This window comes from Narcine bancroftii, chromosome 1 (genome assembly GCF_036971445.1).
Source record: "Narcine bancroftii isolate sNarBan1 chromosome 1, sNarBan1.hap1, whole genome shotgun sequence".
Classification (NCBI taxonomy): Eukaryota; Metazoa; Chordata; class Chondrichthyes; order Torpediniformes; family Narcinidae; genus Narcine; species Narcine bancroftii.
Window position 1 is genome coordinate 5,694,240 of NC_091469.1, and position 20,907 is coordinate 5,715,146.

General features: G+C 39.6%; 3 protein-coding genes and 1 non-coding gene across 10 annotated transcripts in view; 1 reads left to right on the forward strand and 3 right to left on the reverse strand.

Annotated features, from left to right (window-relative positions):
• snapc4 (small nuclear RNA activating complex, polypeptide 4) overlaps positions 1–8,152 on the reverse strand; it is an 83,465-nt gene extending 75,313 nt beyond the window's left edge. For 4 of the 6 annotated variants that reach the window (XM_069919703.1, XM_069919683.1, XM_069919657.1 and 1 more), the window contains exons 1-4: positions 4,926–5,161; positions 3,851–3,897; positions 2,106–2,285; positions 1,394–1,516 (exon numbers count right to left, since the gene is read on the reverse strand). In XM_069919703.1, coding sequence (XP_069775804.1) covers positions 1,394–1,516; positions 2,106–2,285; positions 3,851–3,897; positions 4,926–5,049 — 474 coding nt within the window. In that variant the 5' untranslated portion in view covers positions 5,050–5,161. Of the gene's footprint in view, positions 1–1,393; positions 1,517–2,105; positions 2,286–3,850; positions 3,898–4,925; positions 5,162–8,064 lie in introns of those variants that run through there. The other 2 variants (XM_069919675.1, XM_069919668.1) reach the window with 2 other exon arrangements.
• Positions 4,407–4,504, reverse strand: LOC138752169 (Z30 small nucleolar RNA). Its single transcript, XR_011350425.1, has one exon. It is a non-coding gene; the product is annotated as a Z30 small nucleolar RNA (small nucleolar RNA).
• On the reverse strand, positions 6,165–20,860 carry entr1 (endosome associated trafficking regulator 1). Of its 2 annotated transcripts, none has more exons than XM_069919879.1 (8): positions 20,734–20,860; positions 17,840–17,958; positions 14,959–15,384; positions 11,460–11,533; positions 10,441–10,552; positions 10,034–10,096; positions 9,752–9,891; positions 6,165–8,452 (listed from the first exon to the last, which is right to left on the reverse strand). In XM_069919879.1, exons 1-8 carry the CDS (start codon positions 20,753–20,755, stop codon positions 8,344–8,346), a joined length of 1,065 nt encoding a protein of 354 aa, XP_069775980.1. In that variant the 5' UTR covers positions 20,756–20,860; the 3' UTR covers positions 6,165–8,343. The 2 variants fall into 2 exon arrangements, with proteins under 2 accessions (XP_069775980.1, XP_069775970.1); XM_069919869.1 differs by having other exon boundaries at positions 20,683–20,770.
• pmpca (peptidase, mitochondrial processing subunit alpha) overlaps positions 20,803–20,907 on the forward strand; it is a 47,675-nt gene continuing 47,570 nt past the window's right edge. Inside the window, exon 1 of the mRNA XM_069919843.1 lies at positions 20,803–20,902. Coding sequence (XP_069775944.1) covers positions 20,856–20,902 — 47 coding nt within the window. The 5' untranslated portion in view covers positions 20,803–20,855. The remainder of the gene's footprint in view (positions 20,903–20,907) is intronic.

Sequence of the window (20,907 nt, forward strand, 5' to 3'; positions counted from 1 at the left end):
GGCAGGAGGGGCGTTGAAGAGACCAGTTGGCCCTCTCAATTTCAAATTCTTCCTCAATTTTATCCCATCCCAGTACTTCTGGGATCCATTTTCTGAAGAATCCCACCAGATCTCTTGCCTCCACACCCTCCTTCACCCCCACCATCTTATATTATTACTTCTGTTAAAATTTTCCAGGCAGTCCATCTTCTCCCATATCTTCTCTCTTTTCCTCACCCACATATCCATCTCACTTTCATTCTTTTCCAATCTCTCCTTCACTCTTTCAATCCTATCTTCTGTAACTGTTACTCTGTTAGATAATCCAGTCTTTCTTTTATCACATTTTGACCCATCACAAGTGTTTTTAATGTTTTTTTAATTTGCCTGATGACCTCCATGATATCCCTTGTAGAGGGCATTGAGCCCCTGCCTCCTTTCTTTCCTTGCTGTCCGATGCCTCTGATCACTTTCTTCCTCCTCCCCGCCTGAATTGTCCTCTTCATTTTCTGACATCATTGGGCTAAGGCTGTCAGTGTCTCCCAGCTGCCCATCTCTCCATTGAGTTCCGATGCCTCCTTGGTCATGTCGCTTCCGCTTCCACTGTCCACTCCGACCACAACACTTTCCCGTCCTCAAGTGAATCGGCCTTACTGGAGTTTTTATTCACCCCTCCTTCTCCTTCAAGGAGGTCTGAGGTTCCTCTCCTGCTGTTGCCAACACTGCTCCTTCTATCCATGGGTCCAACCTTCTCTCACATACCTGATAGCACTCCTGCCACTTTTCTCTCGGTCCCCTTGCAAATCAACCTTATCTAGGCTGCCTTCACTCATCCTTCTGGTTGTGTTCTCTTCCCACAGGGCTGCCCGGGGCTCTGCTCCTGCCATCGATTTCCCGAGGTCGGCCTCTCTGTCCAGCTGCCACAAGGTGAGCTTCTTCCATGCTCCAACTTTTCCATCTTTACTCTTTTGCTTTCTGTCCATTTCCCCCTCTTTCTTGTTTTGGCAATTTCTTCTTCCTTTATGTCTTCCCCACCCCGCCCCCCCCCCCCCCCGGGGAATTTTCCTTTTTCTATCTTTTCTCTTCACTGGGGAGCTCCAAGTTCCACCTTGGACACTTTGTGGTCATCTTGGATCCTCCCCTCCTGCCCCCCAACTTTAATGCTTGTTCAAATGATTTAGTACAACACTAAATATTGTTTATTTATCATCCAGCATGGATAGGTCATTAATAATTAAATGAATTGATTAACTGCTTCAAATAGTACGGAATCAACTGAGGAGCACAGAATTGAAGTTGATGCAGGCCAGACCAAATTAATTGATGCTGAGTTCTTCCTCTCAGATTTGTGGATAGCTTTAGTCACTTCATACCCAGATAGAATTATTTATTTTAATAATTCAAACATACTTACAAGACCAGTCACTTTATCCCTGAAGTATGGTTTCATGAAGTGCCCCAGAAACAAGAAGGACTGACTCTTTGCCGATTTTGATTTCTCAACACCTTGCCCTGCCAGGTCACTCATGATTTCAGCCTGCAGGAGAGAAGAAAAAGGAATTGCGTATTCATACAGAGGAGTGAACATACTCAAAGAAATATTAATTAGTATTGGAGGGTCCACTGTAAATTCAGAATTTTACCAAGATTAAATAACTGATGGCAGATTTCAGATGACTATTATATTCCCCACATTCATAGGATTGAAGGTACAGTTAAACAGATAAGGAAATGCAAGTTGATTTAGTTTATTTTGACTTTCAGAAGACCTTCAATAAGGTGCCATGCAAGGTTGCAAGATCAAATTAAACCAGATGGCATTGAATGTTAGTTAATGAGGAGAAAATTACAGTCAAAATGTACAAATCAGATGGACGTCCTGAGACACAGGACATTCATGTTTCAAGTACTGACAGGGGTAGTGGAAAGAGAACATGGAAAGAAGGTAGATGAGCAGACAAGTCACAGCAGTTACAAACAGTTTTGGAACAGTCCTTTAATGAGGAATCTTCCACTGTACCATAACAGTGCACAGACAGACACCTCCAACAGGAGGAAGTTGGATGAGTGTAACAATTCTGCCACCAATGCCCTATTTTCAATTCACCTCAGCCCCTCACACTCACTTGTTGTTCTTTATTGTGGGTGAGCAACAACTCAAGGTCCTGAAGTTTTTCCACAATCACCTCCTGGTACACCAGATTCATCTGCAAGCAGGTTTCAGGATCCTCTGGAAGGTCATCTCCCTCATCATCCGAAATGCTGTCAGGGAGCCGAGGTGCAGCTTCCCTAACAGAATCCTCCACCTGAATACAACAACAAATTATTTCTTACACCATCCTCTTATTTACATCTTCTTGAAGATCAGTGGAATATCTGTGGATCTGGTCTACAGGAACAGCAGTTCAAGATTTTAAAAAGTGACTGGCATAGAAATGGAGGTACCCATGATATGCTAGGTAGCAATATTTCCCAGTAAGAAGCTTGGGACTTTTTTTATTTTAATTGAAATATGACTGTAGTTTAGCTGACTGTGCTATAAAGGCATTTTCATGGTGTCACTGGGGAAGGAGTTAAGAGCATTTACAGCCATTGACAGGATGGAAAACAACTATGTCAGGGAAGTGCTTTAGTTGGAGAGGAACCTACAAGCATTGTCATGTGCCTACTGCAATGTTCTTTTTAATCTAGCAGAAGCCACAGCTGCAGTTGAAGAAATCTTGGCTAGCTGGGAAGCTGTTGTGGTCTATTTTGTCAATATAGACACCACAGGCATGGATCAAGAAGAAAATGTATAAATGTTTTGGGCGAGTACTGGATATCATTTTCATGAGCTGTCTTGTCCTAAAAGAGGGTTAAGTTTTGACCAAATGTCCATCATGGATGATGAAATGGATTTGGGAGCTCGTGGACAACTGTGGAGAGCTTAGGACTCAGTTTTTAAGTAACTTTACTTGCTTTGGAGATAATATAATGGTTGACTCCTGGAATGAAGTTCATGTTTGAAGAAAAGTTCAGCATATTTGGCTGACATGCATTGAGAATTTGGAAGAATGAGAACTAATATTATTAAAGCAGAGAAGATTTTAAGGATGATTGACAAGGTAGTTGCTGAATGGATTTTTCCCTAGTGGGACCATCGTGAACAATGGGCCACAATTTCAGAACAAAGTGTTACATATAAAATGAATGGCTGGTTCCCTTTAGGATGTTTTACCCTAAAGAACTTTGATGGGAGAGTCATTAAATATACTCAAAGTGGAGATTGAAGAGATATGGAGAGAAAATAGGAAATTACTGTTGAGGTCAAGATTGGATCATCCATGATCTTATTGAATGACAAAGCATGTTCAATGGGGCCAACTAGTTGACTTCTGATTGTTTTTTTCATATTCTTATCTTTGCTTTTAACCCTGTGAAATAGGTCAGTATTCAATAGGTAGGTTGTAGAAAGTACACAGGATAAATGGAACATTGTATGATGGATAGCAGGTTGTGAGTGATAATGTATTGGGATTTAGATTTTTTTATGTATTCCCCAGATGAAGGAAGAGTTGTATATTTGTCCTGATAACTCATAAGGCACAATAAGTTAGAGAATGCTATCTATAAAAGCATGTGACATAGGGAGGAAAATCAACAAACACAAAAAGCATTTTACTCATCTAATTCATAACACCAGTGAAAACTGAAACGGTTGGCAACTCATCATGAAGTGCGAAGAGAATTTAAACCAAACAATTATGCACCGCAACTGAGATTTTTCAATCGCCTCTAATTTACTGAATCATGTTGTCTTTTTAAAAAAAACAAGTTGATGCTGTTCCTGAAAGAGACATTCTGAGACTAAGTTATGTAAAGGTTTCCTTACCAGAGCCATACATTCCTTTTCCTCATCATCATCTTCGTCATATCCTGCTGGATTAAGAAAAGGTATTACCTAACAAGTCAGGATGCTGGGAAGAACATTCCACTTGATACTGCTTAAGAGAGAGATCCTCAAACTGCAGAAGAGAATTAAACAATCTTGAACCAGTTGAGCGTTTTTGCTGTTCAAAGTATCCATCCATCAGCTTCCCACCAAAATAGACCCAGCAACCTTTCATCAATTTACACCCACATTTAAATCCTTTTAGTTTTCCAGTTGCATTGAAAGATCATTCACATGCAGTATTAATTTTATTCCCTGCCAGTATAACTATCAATTTCTGTTTTAAATCAGTTTCATCAGACAATAGATGAATTTTATTAAGAACATTAATGTTAAAAATGTAGCAAATGGATTTTGGTCATGTCTCATTTCCAGCCTTATAGTCTCTTAGTTTTGTTTTACAAAGCAATATATCATTAAAGTACATGTAAAATATCACTTGGACATTTTTATTTTTACTATCCCCTCCCCTTGCATTTAACCCCATTGTTAACTTTAGCTCAGAGAGAAGATTAAATGTTCATCTCCTGGTCAGAGACACCCAAAGAAGGGTTGGCAATACCAGGTCAGAAAACCCTCAGCTCATCACAGCCTTTGATCCCATTCAGATTACTTCTTGAGCGTATCAAAATGAACAAGACCAATTCTGGGTTCATATCAGTGTCATCAGACTTTCTTCAACACTATTCAGGCACTCTCCCCCACACTGTGCTAGCAAGCATTCATTTTTCTCCACATCACAAGCTTATTTCCTCTACCTTCCATCCCATATTGCCCTCACATCATTCTCGTCCTTCTCTATCACTTCACTCTAGCTCACTTTATTGCCTTTTTCCCATTCCCCCCAATAAACTCCACTCCCTTTCCACCACTTCTCCAAATCACTGTCGTGTGTCCCTCCCTTCGCCCACGTTAATCTTCTTCACCTACCCGTTCTCTAGTCCTTCCCTCGCTCGTATCGTTCCCTCCCTCCTCACTGGGCCAAAATACTCCGTCGCCTCCTTCCATCACTCACCGCTCTCCTTGCTTCCCAGTTCATCAATTGCGCCCACTCCCAGCCGATGCTCCAATTCCAGGATTTCCCGGCGAATCCGCTCTCTTTCTGCCTGTAGTGCCTCGCTACTTCCCTGCGCCTCCATCGCTGTGCCACGAAATTTCCGCAGCGGGCCTTGGAGAGTCGGCACAGAGTCAGTGGAGAAAGCAGTACCGACGCTTGGAATCCGCAACTCCTACGGCAGCCATTTTCCGAGCACGATTCCCGCCCAGATCACACGAGGTTCCGGTTCCGGTTCAACCTTCGCTTCTACCCCAGTCTATTCACACGGTTCCTTATCCAAAGTAATTTGGTTATTCGCTCACATCTGTAACTGGTGCCAAATCCTTCATTATCGTCGCCTTTCCCACCTCATTTTCCCAATTGACCATTCTCACACTCTCAACCCCTCCCCCAACTCTTAAGTGCCTACTAAACCCCATCCATGCCAAATTTCCACCACACTTCATCCACTGCAAACTTCCATTTACATGACAGGCTTCAGAGTGCATCCCACAAGCTCCCTCCCTGTTTCGTGTCACATAGTCTTTACCTATTCCTCCCCAGTTTTCATATTCCAAACCTACCAACAACCCACAGCACCCAATTGTCTGTCATTGAACCCAATACATTTATCATAATTAGTGGGCCAGGACCTCAGAAATACCAGTTCAACTTCGACCAACAGAATTTTAAATCTGGAAACGAAGGGGACTGTGGAACTAGGAGATTTCTGTTTCCTTGAGAAACATGATAAATGTCCAATTTGAAAGATAGGCCTTTTGAAAATAAAACAGCCCCTTGGTCTTTCATTGGTTAACTGCATGAATGGTTGAAGCCAGACTGGAACTGGATCATCTAACTCAGACAAGAGAATGCTACTCAATGAATGAAAAACAAGGGCATGCTTTATAAAATTGGGGACAATTTTAGCATTGGAAATGCTCTGGTTATTATTAAATTTATTATGTCCATATTTTATTATTATTATTATTGTTATGGCTGTGCTTTAGGAATTCATACATATGATTATTCTTGCAGTACTTATCTGTCTTTTTATTTACTGTACCACATTCTATAATTGTATTGTACAAACTTATTTTTACTGAAAATCAATAAAAATATTTTAAGGAAAAAATGCTCTGATCAATTCATGAGATTAGAGGGAACATTGAAATCAAGAATGTGGTTATAATATAATATTCAAGGATTTCCATTAACCTGGTTCCACCATTTGTTCATTTATTCCTAATTTGTACATGAATTACAAATAACTTGCATCATTCCAGTATATTATACAAATTCTTAAATAGATATTCATTGTTAAAATATATTTTCTTTAAAACTGGTTTATTGAGGAATAGCACAACTGAAAAATCCACATTTCTACTACATTACAAGGCATATGGCTGGCCTCCAGCTCAACTCATATTGCTCACTGTTCTCTCAGCAGATACCATTTCCTCTCCTGCAGATCTATCATCAATCATCCCACCTGTGCACTTCCTCACAAACTATAATCCTATGAACCAGCTTCCATTTGCTCTTCAAAGTCTCTGAATATGCAGACTTTTTCTTGGAATCCCATACATGATCTTTCAAATACAATGTTCACTCTTTCCAGTCTCCTCCAATATACTCCATTGTCATCAATCTGGTTCCATTCTTATTTGTTCTGTGATGGCCACTTGCTATAATGGTTTCCCTTTCTGCTCCCGCACAATTATTTTTGAGGTTCTTGAAAGATCTGTTATTGGCCTCTTCCTCATCTACAGCTACAGTTTCCAGATGCCCTGGTAATACTTAACTACATCACTATCATGTATGTCTCTTGACCCTTGTTAGATCTCTGAATTGTCAATGTGTTGTCTAATAGTTAGCATTGGCTAATCAGAAAATTATTATAACTAAATATCAAAAGTTTTTAAAAAATCATTGGACTTGACCCCAGCACAAATTCTGTTTTTCATCCACTTCCTGGCAACATAGATACTAAACCAAAATGTTTTCAATTTTGCTGATATATTTTAGCTATTCAATCACCAATACATCCACATCAATAACACTATGCAACTTTCCTTAGATTAGCATTTCTGTTGCTGCAGCCTTCCTCTAATACACCTTTTTCAATGTGGCTTGGTGTTGAACTGTTGTTTGGTAACAAATGAAATACCATAGGTGATTTGGTATATGTAGCAAAGACACAGATCAATACATGTTATTGTTGCCATTCCTTATACCATGATACTTATTCACCACAACCATGCTGGGGTTAAAAGGTAGACTATCCTTGCATTCAAGTTTCTAAGATGAATGGGAAATCCAAATGGAATGTTTAGCAATTATTAAGGAGCATTGATAGGAAGGACAAAAAACCCTCTATTTTGAAGGGAAGCCCAGAACATGGGTATAACCTGAAAATTAAAGTCAGATCATTCAGAACATCACACAGACACTGGTGGAAATCTGGAATTCTTCGCCATCCAATAGAATTCTCAAGGCAATGTGGCAATTGGAGATTGTAAAACTGAGATTTTATTTGGGTTAAATATATTTAGTGATAGGCAACTAAGGCAGGTAAATGTTTTTCAACAATTATCTAAATGTCTGACAGAAAAGGTATGTATGAAAATTTGATGGAGGTGGCATTTGATCTTGCAAGAAATCACTTTTGGACCAGTGCTATCTGTCTCTGCAACCATGTTCTTGCAGGGGTCATGAGGTTTAGAGCAGGAGTCAAGGCTAATCCAGGCTTATCTCTCTACCACCCAAGTTGGCTGAGGTAATCATGGCAAAATCATGGAGTTGCTGAAGAACCTGATGAGCCAGAAATCAATGCTGGGAGCTTCATGATAAATCCAAACACTGATTCAAGAAGCAGCAATAACTGCAAACAAAGCTTATCATCATTATTTACAATGCACTGGATGTGGTGGTGGTTTGGGCAAAGGGATAAGCTAGGTGGAAGGCATGGGGTAGATAGAGGGGAATGCCCATTTAATTTTAAAATTATTACACAGAAACCATAATTTTAAAATGCTGCATTTAAATCAGAACATTAAATTAAAAACTAGCAGCAGAGGGCAGCTGTTTTCAGAGAGGTAATTCATAATTTACTCACAAATGTTATTTGTGGATACAAAATCTTGGTGTAATTCTTTCCACTTCATACAAGTAACAAGATGGGATGCTGAAGGTATAATGAACATTTGTGATTCCACTAAATGAAAGAGTATTTAGGTCAATTTTAACTATAAATCAGGCCCATCCAGAATGGTGCAAGTGGCAACTTTGGTTTGTGCCAGGAAAGTAGGAAAGCAATTCAATGCAGTCCAGGGTGCCATTTTAATACACTTGAAGGTAATGTTCATAATATGATGGGGAGCTAAAATTGACAGCATCAGGAAGGATCTTCGACTTTGTAGTACGATGGTAGCTCAGAGATTCTGTCAATGGACCTCAGTAACTCAGATGCCAGACGTAATGTTTCAGCTCCAGACATGAGTTGCCTAAAAGAAGTGAAAATGGAAATACAAAGGCACAGTTTCATTTTCTGTGAGCGACATTGATATAAACTTTCATTGGAAAGAAATAAAAAATTGATTCTATTAGGACTTGAATCCAAACAAACCAAGAAATACTCAAATTCTGAAATAAACATTATATACTGGAAATATTCAGCACATCTGTGGCAAGAGAAACTCGGTAAGATTTCATGTGGTCTCCTCTGCATTGGAGAAATTGGACGCAGACTGGGAGATTGCTTTGTCCGCCGCCATAGCGTGGATCTCCCAGTGACCAATCATTTCAATTCCCCATCCCATTACTTTGCTGACATGTCTATCCATGGTTTCACACACTGCCAGACTAAGAACACATGCAAATTGGAGGAACAACATCCCATCTTCTGACTGGGCACCCTCCAACCAGATGGCATTAATAGCAAATTCTCTGGTGTTAAACAAACACCCCCCACCTCACTTCTTCCCCCAGCTCTTTCTCTCCCTCTACCCTGTCTCCTTTCACACAGGATATAATCAATTCTCACCTCACCCCTTTAAAATATCCAATTAACACCATTTGTTTGTCTGGACTCCTCCCCCAGCCAGCACTGTATTTGGAGGTTTCCTGTTTTTTTGCTTATTCTTTGCTTATTCCTTGAAGAAGGGCTCTGGCCTGAAACATTAGCAATATACATTTTTCTCCTATGGACGTTGAAAAGACAGGCTGAGTTCCTCCAGCATTTCTGTATTTTTACTATAATCACAGCACCTGCTGACTTCCATGTTTCACTAAGATTTTATTTCAAAGACCCTCTGTCAGACTGGATTTAAAGTCCTTCTTCATCTAGGTTTAACATGGACACTCTTCATGTTATCCAATAGTCATAATAAGGGATAACCAGGTCAAAGACCAACAGTAGGGCCCTTTGACTGAGAAAATGACACACCATGAGCGTACTGTTCAGAGCCTGACTGATTGGTCCTTTAAACCACAGAGCTACTGGGGGACTAATTTTCTTCCTCAATGAAAAGTTTGCAATCTCCAGCTCTGAACAGTGGAGGATGGAAATAACAGATTTAACAATCTCAATGAAGCAGTTCAGTGAGAAATTAATGAGGGAGGTAGTTCGGAGAATTATTGGAAATACTGGGAAACTGGAATACAAGATAAGCCATCATGCTTTCCTTTCTTAACCCATATCCTATTCACTCCGATGATTTTCCTTTCCTCTTGTTTTTCTAACATCTCTTTTCTTTTTACATTAAAATGATCTTCCTGTGAAGAACAAGCTATTAGATACATACTTCACTGAGGCCTCTGCTTCATGTGCAGTCTTCACTAGATAGTCTGATGCAAGTTGGGCATTATTTTTTGCTGAATTCAGAGCAGCAGAATCTTGAGATCGAAGTTTTTCATTCTCAGTTTTGCATTGTTGCAGTTCAGCCTGTCAGGATAAAACAGATTGCTATGATCTACAGACAAAGGAGAGTGAAAGTGGTTCAGGGAAAGAGAAAGATGAGAGAGAAAAAGAGATGAGAGAAAGGGAAAGAACTAATTATATAAAAAACAGAAAATTCACACCATACCTGCAGAGTTGCAATTTCCTGTCTCAGTTTAGTCACAGTATTCTCTGCTTTCACTGCTCGTTTCTGAAATTCATAAATAAAATGCTTCATTTAATGTGAATGAGAGCTAGAAAAAATTGTGATTTCCATCAGTGATCCAAGCCTCATTAGCCACTTTAACAGAGCTATAAGTGTGAGTGTCCACAATTGTCCTCTATATGCAAGATTTCAGCACATTGTCCAAGCCATTCCCAAGCCTTAATATTGTGATAACTTCACCTTGATGTCTGTTTGATACCAAAGTTATGAGTGAGGACATGAACGTTGCTGGAGAATTGAACTGGGTTCAGCTCTGAGGAAACCCCATGAAAAAGGTAATAAGGAGGGCTACATTAGTAGGGGCAGTGTTGAATGGCTCCTGAACTCACCGTCATCAGTTGCAGGTTCTCTTCCACTTGCTGAACCATTGCTTCCAATGCTCGTGCCTCTTTCTCCTCTTTAATTTTCCTTCTCTCCAGCTCTTCTTCCAAGTTCCTGGTCCTACAGAAATGACCAATGGACACTGCATTGCATCAGGAATTCTTTCATCACATCTCTGCAGTACTCCAGATTAGCAACACAAAATGTTCCTTTCCTCAAACACAACCCATTATGGCTCACTGTCTTGATGAGGCACATTTTCCTTCTGACACAATTCACCGTGGCTGCACCCTTGCAATTTGACACGAGTGATCACATTATGGACATTTTCTGCAGTACAAACTAGATCTGGTACAGCACAGAGTTTCACTTATATCTTCAAGGAAGAATTTGAATTTGGGCTGCATATGTGAAAGTTCAGTGTCCATCCAACCTCTAGTAATTCAATGAAGGGAATAGGAATACAGTATTGAAATTCAATTTAAGCTAAATGTGAACCTGATATCTGTTTACTATTGGGATGGACAACAGCCCAGGTTTGATGAATAACCAGCCAACAATCACTAATTCAGATCATTTGAATGGAGTTCATTCAAGAGCTGAAAGATAGTTCTCAAATAGAGGGAATAAAATTCCAAATTGAAGATTGTTGTTGTGGTGGTACACCACCGGCCTACTGCTGGGGGCAACCTCTGTACCTGCAGGAGTGTAAAGGGTCAGGACAACACCTGGCCGGCTGTCAATCAGTCGGCCTGAATGGATCAAGCCCCACCCAATCAGATGTCAATCACCCTCCGGGATATAAGTCTGCGCCGGCCTCCCGAGGCCTCACTCAGATTTGCTGCAGCCACAGCCAGCCTGGCTCTGTGTAAGTCTTTGTGGATTAAAGCCTGTTGTACAGTTTTTATCTTTGTGTGTGTCTGATTCTGGCTAACAGTGCACCACAGTTGCTCATTGCAATACATTTTCTATTCATGCTGAATTTCTTTTTGACCTCTTTTCCAAACTTACACTCAGTTCTTCTTACCTCTTTACATGGTTTTTTGCTAGTTGCTTTGCTTCTTTAGTTTGTCTGTGTAGAAGAGCATTTTCTTCTTTCAGCTGGAAGAGAAATTAAAATTATTCCAAATGACTCCAGCTCTTGGTACACCTGGAAATGCCTCAATCTTTGTTACCTGTCTCAATCTTTCCATTGTCATCTTGGATTGTTTTGCATCTTCCACCTGAACTCATCCAAATATCTGACGTCTATATCCCAACACACCTTTAACAGTGTTCAATCATCATGTACTTTGAACAGCAACACCCCAATTAAAAAATTCTCACCCCCACGTTGAAATCCCATGATACCTTTATCCTTCACTATTTCTTAAGTCTCTTCTTTTCCTACAAGCCTCCAAGGTCTCAATCCTCCAAACATTCATGTCACACATCCTACTGAATACTAAATTGTAAATTTCTCTACCTCTTTACATGCCAATCAAGTAAATCCCACTGCTTTGCTCTTTCCTAATCTGTGCAATTTTTTCAAATACTTATCCAATTCACACAGGTATTCCTTCAATTACAAACATTTATGTATTTCACTCTTAATACAATTGACTCATGAATGGTGTTCCTTGATTTATGAAGCTTTTCTAGTGACACTAAAAATCCCATCAATCTCCACCCATGGTGCATTTTATACGGTACTTTCTTTTGCACCATTCTGACTTTGTCAGTGTCATAGTGCTCTGTTTTTCGAAACCTGAATTATTTTGTATATTCTTCAAAATGTTTCAGCAGTACTGAAAATTACATGTACTCTAAGAAATCACATCAAGCTGTAACTATTACTAAAAATAGTTGTAATTAATACAACTGAAAAAGACAACCATTCAGTAAATCTTGCAGATTCAGTTAAATTTAAATGTACAGTACAGTTACAAGCCATTTTGGTCCACGTCTGTGCTGCCCAATTTGCACCGTGGGTAGATTTTGAACGGTGGGAGGAAACCAGAGCCCCTGGGGAAAACCCACAAAGACATATATACAAACTTCTTGCAGACAGTGCAGGACTCAAACCCTGGTCCTGATTGCTGACGCTGTAAAGGCGTTGTGTTAACCAGGCGTTGTGTTAACCATTACGCTAAACTTATGTGAACAACCCTGAAGAACATGGAGCAAAAAAAATGATATAAAGCAAATACTGAAATGGGACGAGGAACCCTGGATTACCTACAATGCCTTGAATCAAAATAGACCATCCCATTTACAATGAATAATAAACTTTTGAATATTTGCTTTTCTAAGGGAATTTGAAGTACAGAAGATTGTTATGAAGGAGGAAATTTAATGTAATTTAAACAATTAAAAAATAAATATAGGATACAAAATAATGCAATATTTTGTTATCAAATGTAAGCATATTTACGAGATAAACTGGGTCCAACAAAGTTATTACCTAAGCGTAGTGAAATAGAAACTTTTATAATAGATCTATTAAGAAACTTATCTCAGCCATGTATACATTATTGCAAAAGGGAACTTAAAAGCAGACAGAGATGGGAAAGATTTAAATATTATTATTACTGGGGAGAAAAATTGGTCAGTACTATGACTAGATTGTATGGCAAATACAGTAAATGTTAGATATAGATTGGTTCAATATAATTTGTTACATCAATATATCTTACCCCACAAAAATTAAATAGATTGAAGTCAGATATTTCAAATCAATGTTTTAGATGCAGCCAAGAGATTGGTACTTTTTTTTTTTTTTACATTCTACATGGTCATGTCCAAAGTTGAGACCATTTTGGATAGAGTTAGGAACTCGTTTGCAGTTAAATTTCCACAATGTTGCTTTTACTGGGTAATATTTCAGGGATAAGACCAAAATTAAATTTATATCATAAAGAATTTGTAAAAATTGCATTAGCACTTGCAAGAAAATGTATAGCAGTGATGTGGAAATTGGATTCTCATTTAGGTTTGGAAAGATGGCATGCGGAAATTCATAGCTGTATATCTCTTGAGAAGATTACATATAATTTCAAAAATATGATTTTTTTTTTGAAAATTTGGTGCCCATATTTAAATATTGTAGGTATAAATTTATAAATGACTTTCCCTAAACCTCGTTAATGCCTTGGAATAAATAAAATTGAAAAGGTTAGAATGAAAGGCAAACAGGTCTACTTTGATCTTTATTTACTAATTGTACTCTTTTTTCTTTCTTTCTTCCTTCATTTTTTTCTATCTTTTTTTGGGGGGGTTGGTGAGGTTTTTATTTTCTATTATTTTGGGTTTTTTTTATAAAACCATCATGTATAATGGATTTTATTATGATTATTATATTTTGTGTTTTGATATAAATATATGTATGGAAAATTTAAATAATATTTTTAAAATGGAAAAAAATAAAAGATAGTGCCAAATGTTACACCAGAAGAATTATGATCAGCAGCAATGTTATAAAGGAGTGAATGTAATGTGTTTATAAAAGATCAGAATCAACAGCACGTGGCCCTGAATTTGGTGAAGATCTCAGAAAAAGATAGTTATGGCCAGATTAGAACACAAGGAAGGGAATACGTATTCTCCAAATGCCAGTATGGCTTGTCTGAACATTTCAAGAAATCTGCAAACCTATATATTTGTCCCATTCATATACTCAATTCTGCATCCCCACCTACCCGTGGTAGTCATTTGCTCTCTTGTTTATCAAGAATACACCTCAAAGATTCTGCTTTAATCAGCCTCTGAGAGAGAGAGTGAATTAAAGTTACAACCTTCTTCAAAAGAAAAATAAATTGTCTCACTTCTGCCTTAAAAGAGCACTTTATTTTGTAAACTTGCAACTTTTGAACTACATGGAACTCTTTCCAACAAGATGGCCTGTGCATCCTAACGAGACACTTGGGTCACTGGGTGGGCACCCTCAAAGAGAACATCATGTATATTCTTATTAAGATTTAATTATACAGAAAGTTATTTCAGACATTTGCATTGATGCATTTATTTTGAAGTATCTTTGACTCAGGTTCTTGAATTATATTTCCCATTAGTTTCATGTTTTAACATAGAAACTAATGGGAAATGCGTTTAAATTTACAAATTTTCGCTGGATGAAACATTCTTCCTAAACACAATGCCTCTATAAATCAAGGAATACCTGTTATATTGAAGGTACTTCCACCACCTAATAATCTAACCTTCCTCTGGAAGAGAAAACAGTTCATGTTTCCCCTGATGTACCTCACCATTCAGCAGTGTTATTTTTATATTGTAAATTTAAAGGATCTCTTATTTCCTTGGGGCCTTCTTTGTTCAAGAAGTGAACACTCATCTTCTCCCATCTATGCAGGTAATCGCATTCCCTCAAACTTGGAACCTGTGAGTAAATTTCCTTTGTACCTCCTCCAACATCCGCAAAATTGACACCTTAATGAGAGCCAAGGGGTGGGCGTGTGTGTGCTTGTGTGCATGGTGGAGGTGATGGGACGGGGAGGGCGCAATAACATTTTGTAAAGATAGTAACTTGCCTTCTCATTACTTAGTAACTGACTTTGATAGAGAACCTCCCCGACTAAATCAAAATGATCTTTCTTAGTGTCAAGGCCATCATTTGGACACTCAAGTTGTGAGGTTGCATCCCTTTTGCTATGTTGTTTCTTTTCTTCCTCCTCTTGCCACTCAGATGCTGCATATCGGAAGCTGTCATGCTGCAAGAGCTCAGTGGGGCACAGAGTCAGTGGGGCATCAGGCAGATCTTGGATCAGTTCAGAGAAGCCAAACTCATGAGCAGCCTCTATAATGGCTGGTTGGTAGGTTTCACTCCAGTCATCATCCTCTTCATCCAAAGGACTATTGGGCATTGGATCTGGGAAGTAGCTCTCTGGAAAATTCACCTTTAAGTTTAGATCTTTGGCTGCAGCCAGACCCCCTTTGAAGCCAATTCCTGTGCAGTCCTGCAGTGGAAGGTTTGAGTGAGGAAAGGCAGGGGACAGTGGTGTGGGAGAGGGAAGATTGAGAAAACAAGTGAGAAATATATACTTAGTGAAACCTCATGGAAACACAACAAAGGCCATTTATATGGATCTTTAAATAAACAAAAGGTACTATATTATTTTATAATTACATTTTAATTAAATTAGACACAAGTCACTGTAACAAGCCAATTCAGCCTTACAAGTCAGTGCTGCCCAAATTACACCCCATTAACCTACACCCTAGTACATTTTTGAAGGGTGGGAAGAAACCAGAGTCCCTGGAGAAAACCTACACAGACACAGGGATAGCGTACAAACTCTTTACACAGTGCGGGATCCAGTCCTGATCGCTGGTGTTGTAAAGGCATTGCGTTAACCACTACACCAAACGTGCTGCCCTATTCTTTAAAACAATTGGTCTCTTCAGTTTAACAAGACAGCCATTGCAGAATTAAATTTACTTTAATGATCATAGGACAACTAATCAGAATTAAGGATTGTCATGCCATAAACAAAGATGATGTTATACATACATCAGATCTTTGAAAGAGTTATACAATTTGTCTTTTATTCTTTCCCAAAACCCTTGAACATCAAGTTTTTATACAATTTTAGTTTGAAAATTCTTACTAAATCTCCGTAAGCCCTGGACCCTCTGAAATTTCTTCAGTTTTGACTTCATGCATACCTTCAAGTTTTATTGTTCGCCCACTGGTGGTCTTGGTGTCAGTGCTTGGACCCCTGGACCAAAATTTCCTCCCTAAACAGTTCTAGAAAGATATCATGGTTTCTCAACTTAAACTGATTAAATGAATGGATAAAAACCTGGCAGAAACAGAATAAAATTTTGGTAGAAATGGAACAAAAATATTAGCAAGTGTTGGTGCACAAGAATTTTGGGAGTTCTTATATTATACTCTCAGAAAACAAACCTGCTGATGCAGAAAACAATTAAGGAGTAAATGGTGTATTGGCTTTCATAGCAAGAGATTTTGAATACAGTGGCAAGGATGGCCTGTCACAATTGTACATGTAAAATCACATCTGGGGTATTTTATACAGTTTTATTGAAGAATGGACTTATATTTTCCATTAGAGGGATTCTAACCAAAGTTCATCAGACTAATTTCTGGAATAGCAGATTTGTATTCACTAAAGCTTAGAAGAGGAAACTAATTTAGAAAATTGGAAAATTCTTACAGCGGCTGAAAAACTGGAGAGAATATTCCCCTTAACTGGAATCTAGAATGAGGGTTCTCACTCTCAGACTACAGGGATTGAAATAAGTATTTTTCTCACTCAGAAGGTGGTGAACCTGTGGAATTCATTTATACAGAGGGTTGTAGAGGCCAAGTTGTTAATATTTTAATAGACAAAAAAGGGTAGGAGTTGGGGTAAAGAGTCTGTCAAAATCAATTTGTCATAGATAATCAATTATATTGAGTGGTGGATGAGGCTTGCAGGGCCAAATGGTTTACACCTGCTCTTATTTTCCATGATTCTATACAAACTTTTCCATTATCTTCCTTTAAATAGAAAGTTTTTTAAACAACCTATCTGTCCTAATATCATTTTATATGGTTGTGCCAGTTTCTATATGATAACCATGCTTGTGAGCTGCAGAAGAAATAACAAGAGAGAAATGAGGCTGCATTTGGTGAAGAGACTTGGTATATCACCAAAGAATCTTGCAAATTTCTACAGATGTACCGTGGAGAGCATTTGGACTGATTGTATCACTCTCTGTTATGGAGGTGTCAATGCACAGGACAGGAAAAGATTACAGAGAGTTGTGACCTCTGCCAGTGTTATCATGGGCATCAGTCTTCACTCCATCAATGACATCTACAAGAGGTGCTGTCTCAATGACCCTCACCATCTAGGCCATGTCCTCTTCACACTGCTACCATCAAGAAGGAGTGTACAAAAGCAGCTTCTTCCCCTCTGCTATCAGATTTAGGAATGGACCACAGACACTACCTCACTTTCTCTTCTTTTGCACTATTTATTTTTTAACTGCAATATTCGCACCTGTTATACAGCCCCAAAACAACAAATTTTGTGATGCATTCATGACAATACATTCTGATCTTATAGCCCTTCAATCTATTCAATAAGAACACAATCTACCTGAATTTCACTTTCCCCATATTCCTTTGTATACAAATATCTGTCAGCATAGTCTTGAACATAGTCTATAACTGACTATCCAAGTGCCATGGATTTTTACATTCCAAAGAATCACAATCATTTAAGTGAAGAAATTTCTCCTCATCACTCCCCTGAATCTTGAATGGATAGTGATTATAATCTAACCACAAACTCTGGCTAAGCATTTCAAACAGGTAACAGAGTCTCATAATCCTTTTTCAATAATGTTGAAGATCCTGAACTAGTGCAAGTTGTTTGTACAATAATACAGGCTGTATAGTACCTTCAGTGGTTGGTGTGCCTGCTTTATCCTCTCTTCCCCTTTTGTTGTTGATTGACTTTTAATCTTGACAAATTCCTTAAAGGAAAAGGGGTTTCTTTCTTCATCATAGTTTTTTTCACCTGAAAGTGGCAGATAAAAACAAAATAAAAATAAATGACACCACTTTCAATACATTTTAAAAATTTTGAATAATCTAATTGAATCAGGGAAAATGCCAAATTTGCTTTCGTGGTAGTAGGTTAGGGAGGGGGGAAATATAATCAGCCTGTGTTCTTGCACTGGTGGTTTATATTGAGAAGCAATTGATGGAGAATGGAATTCTTGCCACATCCCCAAAACTAAATAATGTAGTGCTATTTATGACAAGCAGCTTCTTGCCCAATCATTTCCATGCATACCAAACAGAAAACAATAGATATTTAAATGAATCAAAAGAGGAAAGGAATGGAAACTGGTGCTGAGACAGAAGATAATCTACAATTGTGGCCCATTCTTCTCCTCAAGACCAAAACACTTCAGGTCAATTCATGACAGCATCATCTGACAATGAATTGTACCCTTTCCCCTGTGCCCACCTCCAGAGACTTTAGTATACAATCCAAATCAACATTTCCAGTGCAGACCTTAGAATGTGCTGCATCACTGGACACACAATGGTGCACTATTTGCCTCTGAGACAGATGTAAATGTATCATTACCAAAAGTAGAGGGGTGATATTCTTCCCTCCACCAATACTTGACACAAAATAATTAGTCCATTATCAAGGTTGCTTCTGAAGTATCTGCAACATGACCTCTTACCAATATGATGACAGCCATACGAGGGGCTGTTGTGATTTCTGTCATGTTCAGGAAATGCAGTGGTCACTGATAAAATCCCACAGATGACATAATCGGAGGCATACTTCATGGGGGAAATGGGGTAAAACATTCTAATAAAAGGCAACTGATCCAATTTATTAATTCAGTTTCTCTCTCCACAAATACTGTACACCTTGACCAGCTGAACATTTCCAGTATTTTCTATGTACAATGCTGACATACACCAGGAGACTCAGGGATCCCCATTTAAATCAATAGACAAATGGAGTATTACAGAAGCTATGAAAGTGTCCATTTCAACATGAAAAAAGAAAATAAAGCACATTATCTAAATGGTGAAAGATTGCAGAGTTCTGACATGGAGCAGGATTTGTGTCCCTTGTACAATTTACAAGAAGCTCATAAGCAGGTACAGCAAGCAATTATGAAAGGTGATGAAACATCACTATGAAAATTAAGTACAAAACCAGGGAGATTGTGGCTAATTGATTATTCAATATTTAAAAGCAGTATTGGTTTCTTTATACAACGAAGGATGCTATTGTATTGGAAGCAGTTCAGTGAAGGGTCCCAAAATTGTGGATTAGGAAGTGTGAGGATTTGATTGAAATCTATACAATTGGGGGAGCTTTGACAATTTGTCCATAGCTCGAGTAACTGTATAAAATAAGGGGGTCACTCATTTAAGAGAGTCGAGGCGATTTTTTCCCCTCTCAGGCTTTGTGAACACTTGGAATTTTCTCCCTTAAAGAGCAGTGAAAGCAGTGTCTGGATAATTTAAGGCGGAGATGGGTTAATGTTGGAATAAGGTGATGAAAGACGATGGCGGGTATTCGAGAATGGAGAAGGGAATTTCAGATCAGCCCCAACTTTAGATGATATTTGTTTCTTCTTCTTTGGCTTGGCTTCGCGGACGAAGATTTATGGAGGGGGTAAAAAAAGTCCACGTCAGCTGCAGGCTCGTTTGTGGCTGACAAGTCCGATGCGGGACAGGCAGACACGGTTGCAGCGGTTGCAGGGGAAAATTGGTGGGTTGGGGTTGGGTGTTGGGTTTTTCCTCCTTTGCCTTTTGTCAGTGAGGTGGGCTCTGCGGTCTTCTTCAAAGGAGGCTGCTGCCCGCCAAACTGTGAGGCGCCAAGATGCACGGTTTGAGGCGTTATCAGCCCACTGGCGGTGGTCAATGTGGCAGGCACCAAGAGATTTCTTTAGGCAGTCCTTGTACCTTTTCTTTGGTGCACCTCTGTCACGGTGGCCAGTGGAGAGCTCGCCATATAATACGATCTTGGGAAGGCGATGGTCCTCCATTCTGGAGACGTGACCCATCCAGCGCAGCTGGATCTTCAGCAGCGTGGACTCGATGCTGTCGACCTCTGCCATCTCGAGTACCTCGACGTTAGGGGTGTGAGCGCTCCAATGGATGTTGAGGATGGAGCGGAGACAACGCTGGTGGAAGCGTTCTAGGAGCCGCAGGTGATGCCGGTAGAGGACCCATGATTCGGAGCCAAACAGGAGTGTGGGTATGACAACGGCTCTGTATACGGTTATCTTTGTGAGGTTTTTCAGTTGGTTGTTTGTCCAGACTCTTTTGTGTAGTCTTCCAAAGGCGCTATTTGCCTTGGCGAGTCTGTTGTCTATCTCATTGTCGATCCTTGCATCTGATGAAATGGTGCAGCCGAGATAGGTAAACTGGTTGACCGTTTTGAGTTTTGTGTGCCCGATGGAGATGTGGGGGGGCTGGTAGTCATGGTGGGGAGCTGGCTGATGGAGGACCTCAGTTTTCTTCAGGCTGACTTCCAGGCCAAACATTTTGGCAGTTTCCGCAAAGCAGGACGTCAAGCGCTGAAGAGCTGGCTCTGAATGGGCAACTAAAGCGGCATCGTCTGCAAAGAGTCAGCCTGAAGAAATGATATTTGTAACACCCGTGAAAAAGGGTCAAACTTGCAGAAACACCTGACAATTGCACAGTCCGATCACAATTCAAATAGCTGCAATTGAACTCCACGCTGCACCGGGACTCCCACCTTGACCAGGACACCCCGCCAACCCATTGCCAACGACCGTTCCAGCCTCACCTCGCTCTCCACGAGAGAGCATTGTCTCCCCGTCGACAGGTCACCAAGTGGTTGCCAAGGGTCAGCTGACCCGGATGTGATTTGTATCAGGGCAAGTGGCCGGAAGCCGACAGGCAGTCAAGATGGCGGCGCACATGACGCGTTTGAGACCGTGGACACAACTTCGCAGGTAAA